General features: G+C 37.6%; 2 protein-coding genes across 5 annotated transcripts in view; both read right to left on the bottom strand.

Annotated features, from left to right (window-relative positions):
- Positions 1-12,317, bottom strand: part of LOC134796132 (serine/threonine-protein kinase unc-51) — a 48,145-nt gene extending 35,828 nt beyond the window's left edge. For 3 of the 4 annotated variants that reach the window (XM_063768103.1, XM_063768101.1, XM_063768102.1), the window contains exons 1-2: positions 11,904-12,316; positions 2,477-2,653 (exon numbers count right to left, since the gene is read on the bottom strand). In XM_063768103.1, coding sequence (XP_063624173.1) covers positions 2,477-2,653; positions 11,904-12,029 — 303 coding nt within the window. In that variant the 5' untranslated portion in view covers positions 12,030-12,316. Of the gene's footprint in view, positions 1-2,476; positions 2,654-11,903 lie in introns of all 4 variants that reach the window. The other variant, XM_063768100.1, reaches the window with a different exon arrangement.
- A 1,782-nt stretch (positions 12,318-14,099) lies between these two features.
- On the bottom strand, positions 14,100-16,313 carry LOC134796130 (density-regulated protein homolog). The gene is made up of 4 exons (XM_063768097.1): positions 15,996-16,313; positions 15,699-15,869; positions 15,025-15,164; positions 14,100-14,338 (listed from the first exon to the last, which is right to left on the bottom strand). Exons 1-4 carry the CDS (start codon positions 16,171-16,173, stop codon positions 14,294-14,296), a joined length of 534 nt encoding a protein of 177 aa, XP_063624167.1. The 5' UTR covers positions 16,174-16,313; the 3' UTR covers positions 14,100-14,293.
- Between the last annotated feature and the right edge of the window lie 1,640 nt (positions 16,314-17,953).

Raw genomic sequence — 17,953 nt, 5'->3', positions numbered from 1 at the left:
GATAAAGAGGTTAGTAGGCCACGTTGTATGACTAGATTCTCCACGATTTCATTTACACATGTGATATCATATATGTCTACACTATGTAGTTCCGTCAATGAGATAAGGGCAGTCTGCTCTCTTATCGTTAGGCAAAAATTTACCTTGATATACATTATACATAGCATTATCCAAAATATCCACATAAATGCCTATGAAAGCGATGATTCAAATTCAAATCAAAGAAATTAAAATAGTACTTATGCAAACTATTGAATTATTCATAAGGTTAAATGAATAATGGTACACATTTTGAAGTAGACACCGAGCGAAATGAAGCCACGTTTAAGTTTATTGGTGCGGTCGTCGTCCCCTTGACCTATTAGGCACAGCATTAAACATTGTAACTGCGCAGTAGAAGCACTCACAGTTCGCATGGAAGCTTCCCGTCTGTCTGGTAGGTATATTACATTTAGTGAGTAAATCTGCGATTAGCGATAAAGGAGTGTCCACGCGATGGGCCACCGCACCGGCGCACACGCACAGGCGGCGTGCGACCTTGCTGCGGATCCGCATACGCTACACGCGCTGCGAACACGCGGAAGACTATTATTACGTCGCAGTGATGATAAAATGAGAGCTCTGTCTGTGTTTAATATTATACAAATATGACCGCGACGTAATTTGCCAATTATGATCGTATTGTCTGTTTTAGTTCCTAAACTCAATAAAATTTAGTCGAATGTTTACAAAAGTTGAAGAAACGTTTTACATTTTTATGTTACATATTAGCTACTTGGCAGTGTAACATTTGTAAGAATAGCTATGTAAATAATATATTTGTTTATTATAGTAGCTATTTGATTGTAGGGATAGCGCGGCTCGCACAGATTTTTGTATTGACATAGACTTAGGTATTCTCTAATCATCGTCTTTTATGTTTTCTTTTACAAGTCATAAATCATAACACTGCACCTTGTTTTTCATGGTCATAAATCTCATTTGACCTAATGCAACTCATGCTAAACATTAGTCAGAGCGGCTTAAGGAAGGTGTGAATTTGTAGCCTTTGTAGGCTACTTCATTCTTAACCGTATCATAAGTAAAACAATAATGAATGGACATAAGAAAATGCGGTGTCGTTACTGTTATCGTTATCGAGGATGGATTAAGGGCAAGGACATCAGGTCACGGACTCCTAATACCTACGGATAGCTACAGTTTCCTGGTAATTGTCACACTGGCGATATAAACAAAGAAATCTGATTATGCTTGTATTCAGAACCATTTGAAATTGTAATGTAATCGAGCGCTGCCCATTTCCCGAATGCACTATTAAATAGGTTCATAGCGTAGAGTTAATTAATTATATAATTAGATAATAAGCTGGCATAGTTCATTTGGAGAACTGGGCCACTGTTTGTGTTAATTCAAGTGTAAACAATAACAATAAATGATACACGATAATAGCGGCAATTATTCACAACAGTCCTGATTTAACGGCCACTAGACAGGAGCGTGCAGGGTCGAAGTAGAGGTACCTACTGATATATAATTATTAGAGAGCATACTTAGTTTCTTACTGATATAAAATTTACTGCGTTATGCAAATGCATGTTGCTGTTGCTGAGCGCCTGGGCGCACTAAATCAATGTTCTGCAGGGTTATGTACAATCACCGATCCTCGCTTAAGTTTGCATCGCTGATTTATGGGTAACACGGTAATTTAGTATCTGTACGTTTCTATTGTACGTCCGCATTGCACCTATACAGACATTTCAACACACTGATACTTAAGGCTATTAAAGTACTACATTTTATTTAGGCAATCTGTAAGAAATGGTTCTGATCTCAAACGCTCTGAACATTAGGTACCTACTCGGTTTACTTAATAAATAAATGTTGAGCGAGCCAAATTTAATAGTTAAACATATTAAACGTTTAATAACATTGCACAGGCGTTTGCTGATATTCTGAGATTGTAATGTTTGAATAAACCACGGTTCGACTTCGTCAGAACGGAAGTTATTTTTAAGATTCTGTTTCTTTCCCAGGTCAGTCACTTTCCCAGGGTATAGTTTACAAACTCTGGTAGTTCGTTGTAAACACTATTAACGGGACACCTGCACAGAAGCCACTACAAATCTTTACTTGAAGTAATCGATAACAAAGGAAGCATGAAGACCTATCAGGAAAAACCCAGACCTGTTTTCATATATTACTACAATTTATAGATTTATGTTCAAGTGTAACGTTTTGACGTTTCAAGTCGGCATATTGCCTTGACTTGCCTTGCATTATCAGTAACAGCAAAACTATTAATTAAAGTTGTACGGTTTGCAGTCACTGCATTTAACGGTAGCGTGGGTTAATGCAGCTTCTATTTCCCTAAGATTTACGTAAATCTTGATATAAAAACTGTAATTAGCGTTTAGATTAACGGGCGTTTTTAAAGAATAAAAGTTGATAACGCGTTCATTACAGGACTATAACTTACCTCCATGACGACATACACATAAGCGGGGCTGTCCATACAATCGTGCATGGCCACGAGGTTTGTGTGGTGCAGTGCTGTGAGCTCTCGTAGGATTTTGATCTCCTTCACGAGAATCTCTGAAGCCTTCTGAATTCCTTTCTTCGTTACCACCTTTACGGCCACTGATTGCGATGCGTTCTAAAACAAACAAAAAATATCATCAATTTCTGCTTGGTGAACCTGAACAAAACAAGTTTTGAATATAATACCTTATTGGCATAAACTGTATGTAAAATAATCAAGTTTCTTTGATGTTTTACGGGTGAGTGAGAGTAACTCTCTCTCTCGACCTCGTGTATTGTTAGCAAAATAAGTAGGTACGTTGAATATGAGGTGCAAAATGTAATGCTTCTGTTTCCCCACAAGAAGAGAAAGACACTGTGTATCCAGTCTTACACACCCGATGTCGCTTCATTGAGGCGGAATGGCGGAAAACAGCTTAGCATAAAGGGTAAGATTAGAAATGATGTAGTAGGTAGGATACAGTAGCAATAGGCTCGTTGTCTTTGTAAAGTGATAACCCGAGTGCACCGAGCGTTGCATAAGGTCGTCTCAGGTGGGCGGCTAGCGTGTGCGGCCCAAGGTCTGCATCTTCGGTTCGTCATAAATGTGCATCTAATGGATGCACTTAGTAATCATAACATAATTAACTCCGCAACGAAGCAGGTTTTAAATTGAAACCGGTGTAACTAAAAGCTCCTTGTCATCGGTCTAACTGTTTGAATTCGCGCAAGTTACGTACATAGGTACCTTGATGTCAGCAAAAAATATTTTAGACGCTAGATGTGAGGCAGCGACGTCCAAATCCATGTCGCTGCCAAAACAGGTGTCCGAGTCACAAAAATATATATCAACAGCTAACTTTCGACGTCAATATCGTTAAAATGGCAGTGACTTATTTTGCGTAACTCTTGGGATTGGGTCCAAAAGTATCGTGTATCTTCCATCTCATGCAAAAAATGTCGAGCCCTTATTGTTTCTTTTTGCAATGTGTCAAACCTAATCGGGATAGATTAAGAAACGACGTTGCGACGACGTGAAATATCGTCTATTTAAGGGTGGTATTCCACCTGTCCAATGTGTATTTTGTCTCACATTTTGCTTAATAAGAGAGTGAGACGCAATGGCTTTGGACCAAGATAATGGACAGATGGAATACCACCCTAAGACAAACATCTTGTCATCAATAAATAAAACGGCATCTGTCCTGTAAGGTACAGCGTTTTTCTAATAGAGGTCTAATAGAGGTTGTGCAATAGAAACTCAAAACATACATAGCGTAGATAACTGTATTTATCTTTCCAGAACTTTGGGTGCTGAAATATAGGTAGGTAGACGATGACTATACTATTCGTCAGTTCCTTTGTCTTGCCGCGCTCTCGAGATAGACTGGTGAAGTGGGGTACTTCCCATTTGTTCTTTAGAACTGGAACTTCTTTAAGGAATAGAGTTCAAATTCGGACAAAAAGTATTCGTTTTGCAGAACTAATGGGAATAGGAAGTACTTGTGAAGTGTCGCGAAATGACGTTCCACTTGTTTATTGCGTAGAATGATGTAATGTAAATCGTGGTTCTACTGCGAAAGCACATTCTATGTACGAAACTCATATTTTATGTAAATAGTTATTTATTCCAAATGCTTTATTCAAACAGGCCTGTGGCATTTTGCCAAAACCGAATTGATAAGATATGCTGCGCTTTGGATTTCTTGGGAAATTTTGGGCATCGGCACGCCCTACAGCTCTGACGGCTTATTAACGCATATTAGTGTGTGTGCTGTGCTGTGTGTAGGGCATGCTCCCGGGAATTCCCGGTTCTCAAATTCCCGGGAATTCCCGGGAATTTTATAGTGTCACAAGAACCGGTACTGAAGACCCGGTACCGGTACTTCCCGGTTCTCATCATATGACTATTTATTCCCAATTCAGTAGTAGTAATGTTTTAGTACTTCTGCTCGGGACATTAAATAACATTTAATAACGGTGCTATGAAACGGAGGACCCAAAGAACCCAACAAACTAACCTAGTAAAGGAGGTATTCGTGCAGGCAGTCCGTGCCGTCATAGTGCTGAGTGCGTCGACTACGCTACGGCCGTGTGCCGTGTGGCTCGGCCCAGGCGGAGGCAAAGTGTGCCGGTTAATTTCGTAAAATAGGTTGGAACGCCAATTAAGTTTTTTTTTGAACTAAATTAAGTCATTTATTAATTGTTATGCAATTATTTATATCAAAATAAGTCATTGATAAAGATTGTACGCTAACACAAACAATTTCTTAAAAGTATTCAAAAGATGCCTTGAGAACCGGGAAGAACCGGGAATCCCGGTTCCGGCCATGCCCAGAACCGGGAAATGAAATTCTTGGTACCGGAACCGGTACTGCATGCCCTAGCTGTGTGGTGTTTTTATTCGTGGTGTAGGTAATTAAGTCGTTTGTAATTCATTACAATTAAACCGTTTAGTAGCTCTCTTCGTTCGTTTAGATGCGTCTAGAACTGGTGATTAATTGAATGAGTTAAGAGCGCTCTTACAAGAAAAGTCGAAATAACGCAAAATTGATGATACTAGTCGACGAAATTCAGGACTTTGTGCTCATTATTAGAAACAATGAGTACTTGTTCCAGTAAAAGTCTCTTCTTATCTTTTTAAATATCGTTGTAAATATTAGAAAAAGGACTTATTAAATTAGTAATGATTTTTTTTCTGATGGTCGTTTCCGAAAAACCCCGTGAAGCACTGAATGGCAAGCTCTTATTTGGAAATGTTGAGAAGTTTACTCTGCTAAACCTGGCTATTTTGTATTACTAATACCCTGTACTTTAGGCATATCAAACGATATTTTTCCTACACACCTTTGAGAAAGAGAAAATCAAAGTAAAACGAACTCAATTTTCTCTCCGAAACAAGTGTTAAATTCCTACGAAAATCTACTTAATATCGAAGTCATTTTCATACTCAAGCAATCTTCAACGTTTGCTTATACTGTTGGTATAAATTAGTGTTTATGAAATTCTACTATAATTTTTTGGCAATTTTTTGAAAACTACTCTATATTACCGATGACGCGCGCTGCGCCAGCTCAGTGCCGCGGCAGAGCTTGTAGAGGCAGGACGTGTGTCGGTCGGCTCCGCACATTTTCAACGGCGACAACGAGATTTTTTATCATTGTGTGCGGCGGGCGCCGTGTAAAACGCTATACTGTGTGCGTGTAAACCGCAACGAGAGACTTTGATCCTAGCACTGTTTTTATAGTATTATAATTTATAATGGTACAGTTTAATAAACTACCGGACAGGATTAAAAATATTTGAAGCGACCTGACATTCTATATGTATTAATTTTGACTCAAGATAGTACCCAGGGTCTGATGATGGAGCCGGAAGGTGGTCACCGGTACCAATCAACCATGCAACTAAACCACTTCGTGTTTAGGCTCGTTTTATTCATATTTAATTACACAAACGGGTCTACCGCGATATAATTTCATTGTTTTTACCTTTATTGTTTTGCGTTTTATTCATCTCAACAAGATCTTTGACACAAGATAGTACTCAGGGTCTGATGATGGAGCCGGAAGGTGGTCACCAGTACCAATCAACCATGCAACTAAACCACTTCGTGTTTAGGCTCGTTTTATTCGTCTCAACAAGATCTTTGACACAAGATAGTACTCATGGTCTGATGTTGGAGCCGGAAGGTGGTCACCGGTACCAATCAACCATGCAACTAAACCACTTCGTGTTTGGGCTCGTTTGATTCGTCTCAACAAGATCTTTGACACAAGATAGTACTCAGGGTCTGATGATGGAGTCGGAAGGTGGTCACCGGTACCAATCAACCATGCAACTAAACCACTTCGTGTTTAGGCTCGTTTTATTCATCTCAACAAGATCTTTGACACAAGATAGTACTCAGGGTCTGATGATGGAGCCGGAAGGTGGTCACCGGTACCAATTAACCATGCAACTAAACCACTTCGTGTTTGGGCTCGTTTGATTCGTCTCAACAAGATCTTTGACACAAGATAGTACTCAAGGTCTAATGATGGAGCCGGAATGTGGTCACCGGTACCAAATGTACCAATCAACCATGCAACTAAACCACTTCGTGTTTGGGCTCGTTTGATTCGTCTCAACAAGATCTTTGACACAAGATAGTACTCAGGGTCTGATGATGGAGCCGGAAAGTGGTCACCGGTACCAATCAACCATGCAACTAAACCACTTCGTGCTTGGGCTCGTTCGATTCGTCGCAACAAGATCTTTGACAAAAGTTAGTACTCAGAGTCTGATGATGGAGCTGGACTGGCCACGGGTACCAGTCTACCATGTAACTGAACCACTTCGTGTTTGGGCTCGTTTGATTCGTCGCAACAAGATCTTTGACACAAAATACTACTCAGGGTCTGATGATGGAGCTCGAAGGTGGCGACGGGTACCAGTCTATCACGTAACTGAACCACTTCGTGTTTGGGCTACGTGTTTGGGCTTCGTGTTTGGGCATCGTGTTTGGGCTTCGTGTTTGGTGTATCACCTAGTGTCAAAGATCTTGTTGAGACGAATCAAACGAGCCTAAACACGATGTGGTTTAGTTGCATGGTTGATTGGTAATGGTGACCACCTTCCAGCTCCATCATCAGACCCTGAGTACTGTCCTGTGTCAAAGATCTTGTTGAGACGAATCAAACGAGCCCAAACACGAAGTTGTTTAGTTACACGATAGACTGGTACCCGTGGCCACCTTCCAGCTCCATCATCAGACCCTGTGTATCTTCAGTGTCAAAGATCTTGTTGAGACGAATCAAACGAGCCCAAACACGAAGTGGTTTAGTTACATGATAGACTGGTACCCGTGGCCACCTTCCAGCTCCATCATCAGACCCTGTGTATCTTCAGTGTCAAAGATCTTGTTGAGACGAATCAAACGAGCCTAATCATGTTACTACATGGTTGATTGGTATCCGTGACCACCTTAATCATCATCATTATCATCAGATCCTCAATACTAGTTCGTTTTTAAACCCTCGTTGATACAAACTTTACAACCTATAGGTACCAAATGCTATGACGAAACATGTAAATAAGCGAGTACCTATAATTTATTTCGAGTAATACTTATACCTTCATAAGTACGAGTATGGGGCTATTCATAAATTACGTCGTTTCAAATGGAAGGAGGGGGGGCGGGGTCTGGACATCGGATGATGGTAGTATGACGTAGGAGGAAACAGAGTCATCCGAAGCATGATTTTTGGATGATTTTAGGGGTGGGGGGGTCAAAAATAGATGACGTAATTTATGAACACTGCATACACTTACATTTGCACTGCATTTAGTATTTTCGTACTTACCAAATAACAGTTTTAGGACTTTAAAAGTTAAGCACAGTTAGTGTTGTTATGGTTGATTTCAATATGCTTCGCGAAGGATCAAGAATGTTTAATCCATCATTGTAGTGCGAGTGTGGTAGAAGGGATCGGCATACTGAGCTAGCACGGCCTGCCGCAGCGCGTAAAATACCTAAACTCGCTCAACGCCGAAATGTAATAGCGCTCTTAATGAATTTTTTGCATGAGATCGCTTAATAGTAAAAAGACTTATGTGACTTTTTATCGCAAGGAGATTTGTTACATATTGTGAGAATTACAATAAAAAGTATTTGTTTCTTGGACGTTGAATTGATCTGGAGGACTGATTCAGTGATTCAGTAAACGCGAATCGGCTCGCAGTTATCCAGAAGGGGCCGGTGGTGCGCGCACGCCGGCTAACATTAGCCCGCCCTACATTCCGCAGGCTCGTGCAGCGATTACGGCTTGACCCGATTTCGACACTCCCTGTCCCCCGTGAAGCAGGATTGCTTCTAGGCCGAAAGAAAAGATAACTACCTCCTATCGACTAATAAAGGTGTATTGTAAGCTATAAAGGTCGCCAGCGCTATTTTGTGGCTACTTCAGCAGTTTTAAAACAGCAGTTGTTAGTAAATAAGATTTTTTTATAGAACAGCGGACCGCGGGGGCCGCCTGCACGGTCACGGTCAGCGTGCCGTGTTCAGCATTTAATCTCTGCGCTCGCCAACGTAAACGTTTGCCAATTCAGCGATTATGGCATGGACTCATGGAGGTACGGTTGACGTCTCGGCAGACGTCATACTAATTGACCGCTAATTTAGCTAAGTGCTGACTATTCGCTCAATGTGGATAATGGTCCTAGTAAGTAGACACTTAAGTACATAGCAATGACCCCAGTTTTTAGCATCGTCATCCGTTTTACTCCACTTCACTTTAAATCAAGTTTTTTACGTGATGATGTTGGCAAACATAACTATCCTCTAAAGGCGTAGCAGTCATTGTAAAACGGATTGTAACATAAAGTGGAATTTCTGTACTGCTACCTTATACCTACATGTACATTATATTTCCAAGTTGTAGATATTATTAGGTATATGACAAAACCTGCTGCTATAATTTATAGATAAGGATGTGCTTGGGTCGGCGTCGGCACGTGCCGCTCGCCCTTGGGCCGTCGTGCGTGTCGCACCATTGTCCGGCTTTGTGGGCCCGCACAATGCGACACCCGAACCCGACATGCGGTCGGTCATGCCACGCTCAACAGTGCACTACACTACTTTGTAGGGTCGACGACAAATAATATTAACTTGCTGTAAACTGTACCTCAATTGTATGCCGTTAAGATTCAAAATTGGGTGTACAGCTTGGAAAAAAAGAGTAGAAATTAAAAAGTGGCAACACTGTAGTGTCGTCCCTTTCAAACAAATATATATAAGAAAACGGGACGACAATACAGTGTTGCCACTTTTTAATTTCTACTCTTTTTTGCCAAGCCATACCAACTGGATACTATTAATTACATGACACTGCAACTACCTAGGGTACCTTAGTAGACCTGTTTTTATTTCAAACTGCAATACAATACAAATAATACTCATTATTGCATACGTCAATAAACGAAAACAATACAGAGAATACACAACAGGGAAACTACCTGCAAAGGTGTAAATATTTAAACTAGCAAGTAATTAAGTATAGATGTTAGGTATGTAGTCAGGTCAAATCACAACATTTGTATATAAAAAAGTAGGTAAGTAGGTATAATATTTTATGTGTGAATTAAAAAATTGTGCATAAAATTATACCTAATTTGATTACCATACTAAACAATAAACCAATGAACAAATTAAATGATGTGGTAAAAAGTAATTACCTCACTGAGAAACATAAATAAATAAATAAAAATAACCCTAGCAATGTATCTCTACTGCCTACAGAACAATGTGCCACATGAGAATCAGATAGATTACTGTCTGAATAATAACAATAATAATTTTTGTTTGGGTTCTCATGGCTGCAACTTTCAAGTAATTATTGAACAAGGTAAAGAACTTACAATTTTAACAAAACATATTGTGATGATACTGATTAGATAACACATATTAGGTTTTTAGGATACAATTTTTGTTTAGTCATACCTAAATACTTTTTTGTACACAAAACTAATTGTCCAAAAATATTCTATTTCTATAATAATAATAAAAAATAAATAAATTATAGTATTTGGCGTAAGTCTTAATTCCCCTGGTGAAATCTATTTAAAATGTCTCTTTTGATGTTAGCAAGTTAATTCATATTACTTATTAACCAGTAGCGGCATGGTAACAAATAGTAGTAGGTAATTAAAGGCACAGTTCAACATGTGCACAGAATTGGCACAGACAGCTGCTCACACAACTGGAATGGGAGCAGCTGGCCATAATGGCAACTTTGTCACTTCTCTCCGTTGCACTATTAAGGGCAAAGATAGATCATCCTGACTTACATGTAAACTTTTTCAATGAGGTCTAAGGCTGTGTGTATGTGGTAAATTATAATGTGATAATGATTATTAATAAAAACTGTTTAAGCCTTCACTTTTTTCTGTCTGTATAGCAAACAGTAGTTTCAAGTTCAAGAAATACAATTTCTGGTGCTTTATATCTGTTTGCAGGCTGTATATTATAAACAATAATATTTAGTTGCAAATTCAATAGTTTATATTGTAAATGATATTACGGGTGTAGCAACAACTAATAAAAATCTAATTAAATAAAAAATAAAAGGGGTCCTATGACGAGCTAGACTCCTTTTTAAAAGAATGACCGAAGACTGCTTATAACCGGGAAAAATGGAAAAAACGGGGGAGGCCTTTGCCCAGCAGTGGGACACAACAGGCTCTCAATAATAAATAATAATAATAATGACAAGCTTTTTCATTTTTCCTGGGTTTTTTTGTACCATATGAAGGTGTGAATCCTCTATGCATTCTTATTGTTCTGTCACACACAGGCTGGTTTTTGCATGTTGCACTCCTCACACAGTGGAAATCTAAAGTAGCTCATTTAGAATTAAATGGCTATATTGGCATTTCAAAATCATGTTATTATGATGTCACACAAACTTATTACAACATAAAGTTAATATTTAACTTCCAAGCAAGCCACTGGCAATATTTATTACATAAGCCCATAATATCAGCTGTCATAAATCATGGATTTCCTAATAAATGCACATATTATAGGAATTTACATTGTTGAATTCTTTTTTCTCTTGGCATAATTGAGTGATAAACAAATACTTAAATTAAAATCCTGGAATACTAGTGCTTCCTGAAATATGACTATGCCAAAATTGCCAAATATATTCCTGCCAACTGCTAAAAATCGATGTGGTTTCGGCATTACATGTGGTATTTAATTTTAACTATTCAGGAAGTTAAAAAATAACAGGCTTATGATAGAACATACAATGTCATACTAAGTTATAAAATACAATGCTTATTATTAATATCTGTTCCTTAAATATATAGGAAATGGGTATTAAATAGTATAAAGAGATAACCTGTAAAATATCGAATTATTTTGAAAATTAACTGTATTTAAACTAAAATAAATAAATAAATATTTTTTAAATAAAATAAATATTTACAGAAATACTATGGAGAGTGCTATTATATACTGCTATTAGTAAGTAGGACTCCTTTCATAAACAAACGTCAATATTTACAAACAGCTGATCCAGCACCATATCAATATATTTCACGACAAGCAAGATAAAGACCAGGACCAGGTAATGGAATAATCTTATAAAGTTTGATTTGATTCTTTTTTACTGCAAACTAGACGTGACATCATAATATTCGTTCAAAACGGAGCCAAATTACCCACATGACGTTTGTTTCCACCCACGGTTCACAACTAATCAATATTGCGAAAGGCAAGCCATTAGAGCACCTTAACATTTTAACAACGAAAATAGCTATTCAGTGTGCATGGCTAATGCACACAAAGATATTTGGAGGCACCGTGAGCGCTGTGGAAGAACATGATTGATCATACACACCTTTCTCTTCCTTCCTTTGTAAACCATCGCGAAGGCTCCGTGTCCTATTATATCTTGTTTGGTGAATTCATATTCACCTACTTGTATTACTTCCATTTTCACTAACTTTCCTTTAACCACAGACATTTTTAAACAGTTTATATTTATTTAGTCCTGTACAAAAAAGATCGATACTATATTTTTTTAATAATTAGGTTCGCACTGTGGAACTTGATTAGGTGCTACATTCTGATCAACGCATAATAATGTCCTCCTAATCACTTCCTTTTATTGAGATGAATCCTTTATTGCACTTTATATACACTCCCGCTTACGCATCATTGTTTCTGTAGCAATACACAACACACAATGAACGCAAACCCGCAAAATGTTTAGAAGTGATTTTATTTTGTGTTGATTTTGCGATGTAGTTGTAAATGTTGCTGTATGAAAATAAGGGCTCAAGCATTGCCAGCTTGGTAAAATTAAATATCATCAATGACACACTTTAGAGCATATTTGAATATTTTCAATGTATAATTTGTATTAATTTTTACTATAACTTTATTTGTTTCTGCAAATTACATTTAATATAGTATTTGTTAACGTTTTAATTAAAATAATAAGTTTTAGTGTAGTCGGCGCCCTCTATTAGGTCAAGTAAGAAAATCATAAGAAAATAGTTGTTTTAGTTATAGACTAGATGGCGCTATTTTCAAATTATTATTGGGCCATCGTTTTCGGACTCGGACTTTGGTAAGTAGTGGTAAGTAGTCGAGAAAGTTACTCTATAAATTGGAAGTCGTACAGGGTTTCTAGAAGACAGATAGGTGCTATTCCATCATGGTGTTTGAATTTATGAGTCTGACTGAGGATTTAAATCAAAGGCTAGTCCAGACGGGATGATCAAATGGACAGATTTGATCAGAAAATAAATTGGCGTCAATTTGCAATATTATTACCAATTTCAGATTTTAAAAATGCCCCCCCACGAAAATAGCTACGTCACAAATTTGTATTCTTGCATCAGCACCTCCATTTTATCGGTAATGGGCGTTTTCAGAAATAAATATTGAAAACCTGATTCTTTCACATCTGGACGTTCTTGGGCTCATTCTACTCAGAATCGACAGCATTCTCCATCCCACCATTAAAAAAAGATGTCCCAAAATGTCCATTCCACTACGTCACGTTTTAGTATGAACATTTTTTTCACTTGTATGTGCGTGACGTAGTGGAATGTACAATTTTCATACAAATTTTTGGGACATTTTATGTTATCATCAAAATTGAATATGCTAGTGATTCTGAGTTGAAAGAACCCAAAAACACCGGGATCTGTGAGAATCGGGTTTTCGATATTTATTTCTGAAAACGCCCTAATATCGGTCATAATCGGCTGATTTGATCAGACAAATTAATCAGATTGGTGAAAAATAGTTCCCGTCTGTACTGTCCTTCAGTTTCGCTAATACCTCGTACCATATCGAGGCCCTCAGTTGACCCCTAATTTCCTCAGACCAACTTGATAAGGCAATTAAGTCTAGTTTTATAAGTCAGTTACAACTTAGACTTAATTGAAACAGCAGAATCAATATGTTGGGTCATTTAAAATATCAGACCATTTTGTAAGGCTACAAATCAAATCATACAAAACATCTATTCTTGCATTTTATTGGCAGTACCTCATAAATAAAGAAGATATGAATCAAAGCACTTCACTCCTATGCCAAAATGGTGGAACCTCTGTATTGTTGGCCACTGTGTAGATATAAGCCACTTTTAGAAACTGTTTACTCTTTAACGGGCAAGACTGAAAAAACTCCTCTATCAAGCCTCATTGCCAATCTATAGTCCTAAAACTTCTGTACAAAAAAAAAAGATGATGTTATATGGCGGTCTTTTTTGAGACCTTTAAAGGGTTAAATCAATTAAGCTAGGTTCAGACGAAGCCAGTGAAACTGGCAGCCAGCACTGGCTTGTTATAGGCCTTGAACAAACAGTTTTTCAAGACAAGCCAGCACTGGATTGTCTGAGGACTGGCGCCAGCATTACTGGCTTTGTCTAACCGTAGCTATTTTCAAATCAAAAATTATTTTGATTTGAAAATAGCTACAGCTAAAATAGCTAAAATAGGTACGGTAAGTATTGAAATGACAGTGTGGATTTTTATAAAACTACACATTCACTGTTTGCTTTTTTTTATTTACTATTATATTTTTAGTAAAAGGGATATAATGCTAACTTGTGAAATTTACTATACTCGACCCAGGTGTCACAATTAACTTTGAAGCAGTGTGTAACAATACAGAGGTAACATAACAAACATCACAGATCCAAAATGTTGTCACAAATGTTTCATGCAGACAGAGGAATAAAGATCTCCCATTCTTGTTACACTAAAATTGTGACTATCTCTTCTGGTCACCCAAGTCTTCAATACTATCCTCATCAATCTGAAAAAAAGGAAACCGTGATATTAATATTCGGTCTATCTAAATTCAATGCTGACATCAGTAGCCACTTTTGATATAAAACTAATGAATTAACAGAGGCTAATAAAAATAAAAAGATTGAGAACCCTCATACAATGCTCGGAGATTCTCATTGTTGTAAAGATGGCACCAAATATTATTTTTACATTTTATTGTTATTTGCATAGGATAACTGTTATTTATAACTTTGAAACATAATATTGGACTTTCTTGACCACTTTCATAGGTACAAAAATAAATAAAAGCATTTTAGGGATATTCTTATTTAATGGCAATCTATTTTTAACTTTTTGGAACCTTTCCAGAGAGCTCACTAGATGGCGTCATTATATAAGAATAAGTCTAATGCTATTACCTATACCGTGTAAGCATTTTGGTGAAATACTGTTAGCTTATTATGTGGGAAATAAATAAAATGAAATGAAATTGCACTGAGGCTTTGAAATGCCCACGAAATGCCAAATAAAGATAAAGTGATACATATTTAATTTCGCCTGCTATCAAATATTTATACTTTCACACTAAAGTGCATATACATTATTCTTTCACAAAAGTTAGGTATGTTAGTTAGTTATACTGATTAATTGATTATCTCTAAGATTGCATAGTGCTATAATAATTAATAAGTAAGTGAATAAACAGTTTACCTCAGGCCACTTCTCTGGTATAATATCAAAGAGGTCATCTTTAACATCTCCCTGTATGACTATCTCATCATCTCCAGTCACTGATGATCCACAGGCAAACTTGGTGCCAAAGAATTTAGCCGCCACTTTCAAGTCAATATCTGTAAATTAAAAAATGCACATTAATGACAATGTGAACTACGAAAGAATTAACTTAAAAAAAAAACTAAAATATATAATTAATTTGCCTGTAGAATAAATGAAAATCGAGATTTGTACTGATATTATACATTGGTTAGGGTGGTATTCCACTTGTCCAATTTTGCATAATGAGAGAGTGAGAAACAATGACATTGGACCAAGATATTGGACAGATGTACTCAAGAGTGGTCTCAAGAGAGTCTAAGATTAGACAAATTGGATACTGATATTTTAGTATTTGAAATATAAAAGTATTGAAGTATATGAAATATAAAAATCAAAGTAAAGCTAACAATTGTAAATTATGATGCTTCAATCAATATACTTACAAGCTGGGTTCAGGATTCTGCTGACATAAATGAATTCAAAAACCACAGCTAGCATTTTATGATTTGCAATTAATTGTTTATTGCATTTTTGTTGTTACTTATTAAAAAAAAAACAGTACAAAATAAAAACAAAATCTGCCAGATCAATAAAATCAAATCACATACCAAAGGTGCTCAATCCTGATACAACAGTGACAGATTTCTTCTTGCCGCGCGGCGCACGGGAGACTTGCACAAGCTTGGGCACGTCCTCCTTCTTTTTGGATTTTAGCATGCCCTTGCCACCACGCTTCTGCCTCTTTTTCTCCTCTTCGCCGCCAGCATTCTCTTCCTCATCTGGAAGATTTAGCGAAAATTGCTCTGGTTAAAATAATTCTCATGTAGACGACATGAAACACGGATTGGGCATTTTACAATAGGAATTCATAACCTAACTTCAGTAATATCTTGTGCAAAACTTACCAATCTTTACTTTTTCAAACTCGGTCGGTAAGTTTTTTTCCAACCATTGCTTGCATTTATCGTATTCAGGGTAGTACTCGCAGTATTCTATCGGCATCGAACAGTTTCCACAGTACTGCACCCTAACAGGGTAAGTTACTCCTTCACGGGGTCCCATAGAAAGATCTCTATCCGCCATAATTACGGGATTTTTGTCTCAGTTATCAGCTATAACGATATTTAACATATTAAATCAGCAAAGACTTGTAATTTTTGTCGGTCGGTCAGTCGGTCGGTAAAAGGAACCATTACTTGCCCACTTCCATTGACAGGTATTTGACAGCTCACTGACATTCATGACAGCAGCATTGGCTAGGAGTCATTCCAAAACAAGTAATTAATGTCTTATACTTGCACAAGGCGCAAGAAGTAAAATTTGCGCATGGTGATAGATGGTTTTTGGTTTTATAAGAACGGTGAACAAATTAAATGTGCGGGTTTTTTTCATGTTTATCAGTCACCCACACACGATACCCGTGCAATCTGTGTAAGGGGCTGTCCATAAATTACGTCATCGATTTTTGACGATTTTGGACCCCCCCGCCCCTATAATCATCCAAAAATCATGCTTCAAATGACCCCATTTCCTCCTACTTCATGCTACCGTCATCCGATGTCCAGACCCCCCCCCCCCCCTAATTTGAAATGACGTAATTTATGAATAGCCCCTAAGTAGCTGATGCGAGCAAAGTAAACAGTAGTATTTTTCACTTGCTCCGGTTGCGTTGTGTGGAAGCATCAGGTACAAAGAAGTCTTTATATGCGTACGACTCGTCTGATGGCCAGCGGAACCTGTAGCTCGGAACTTAAATTTGTCACATGCGCATTGCCTACATATGGCTAGAATTATACTAATTGTTCGCCACCTATACAGCTCATCATTAATAGTTCTGCGGGCTCAGCAAGGTTCCATTTTTATCGACTATCACTATGCGCGTCCCTTTCGCACTTACATACTTGTTAGAACGTGACAGGCATGGTGACAAGGGATAAAAACGCGACCGTGCTAAGCCGCCTGGTAATCTTAATCAATCTCAGAAACATACTACATACAGCATATTAGTCTTATTATGACTGGGCCGCCCTTCTGGTGAAGAAAATCCCCGTAGGAATTAAGACAATGTAGTCAGGGATAACATAATAAAACACGATCAATACTATCATGTTATCACTGTCACACGAAAACGGCCAATGTAGAGGTGCCTCGCTCGCGCCGCCTCGGCCGAGGCACGTCTACACTGGGCGTTTTGTGCGCGAGGAAATTGCGCTCTCTGTGGACCCGGCTATTCATCAAGCAGATACGTCTGCGAGCGATACTACAAATTACTGCGAGAACCACTGATGTTTAAGGGTGGTATTCCACCTGTCCAATATTTTGGTCCAATGTCATTGCCTCTCACTCTCTCATTAAAGCAAAATGTGAGACGCAATACACATTGCACAAATGAATTGGATAGGTGGAATACCAACCACCCTTAAGTAGTATCCCAAGATTAAATATAAAACCGGTAATTGGTATTATACCTACTTTTCAGTTATTTGTTATAAATTAGGAAAATAAAAATTCACTTTAAGTAAAGTATCAATTTACTGTCAATGTTAATACAATTACATCGATACAAAATTTAAAATCTTAGTAAACTTGACGAAAGAAACGTTAGTAGGCATTTTAGTGTAGTAAATGAAGCAAGTTGTTGTATGGAGACCCATGCATTAATTTCTCAATCGATGAAATTAATGTATGGAGACCCATGCATTAATTTCTCAGTCGATGAAATTTATCTTGGTTATTGTATAGTATGAGCCGAGACTAACATTATAAATATCCAAAAAAAAAAACACTCCTAAGTTAGGTAAAAACACAAATTTGATTATATATTGAACCGAGTAATTCCTCAGTCCAAAATTATTTTACAAAA

Source organism: Cydia splendana, chromosome 13, assembly GCF_910591565.1.
Source record: "Cydia splendana chromosome 13, ilCydSple1.2, whole genome shotgun sequence".
NCBI classification, from domain to species: domain Eukaryota; kingdom Metazoa; phylum Arthropoda; class Insecta; order Lepidoptera; family Tortricidae; genus Cydia; species Cydia splendana.
Note: the sequence above shows the minus strand (reverse complement) of the source record. Positions and strands in the feature narration are given on the sequence as shown.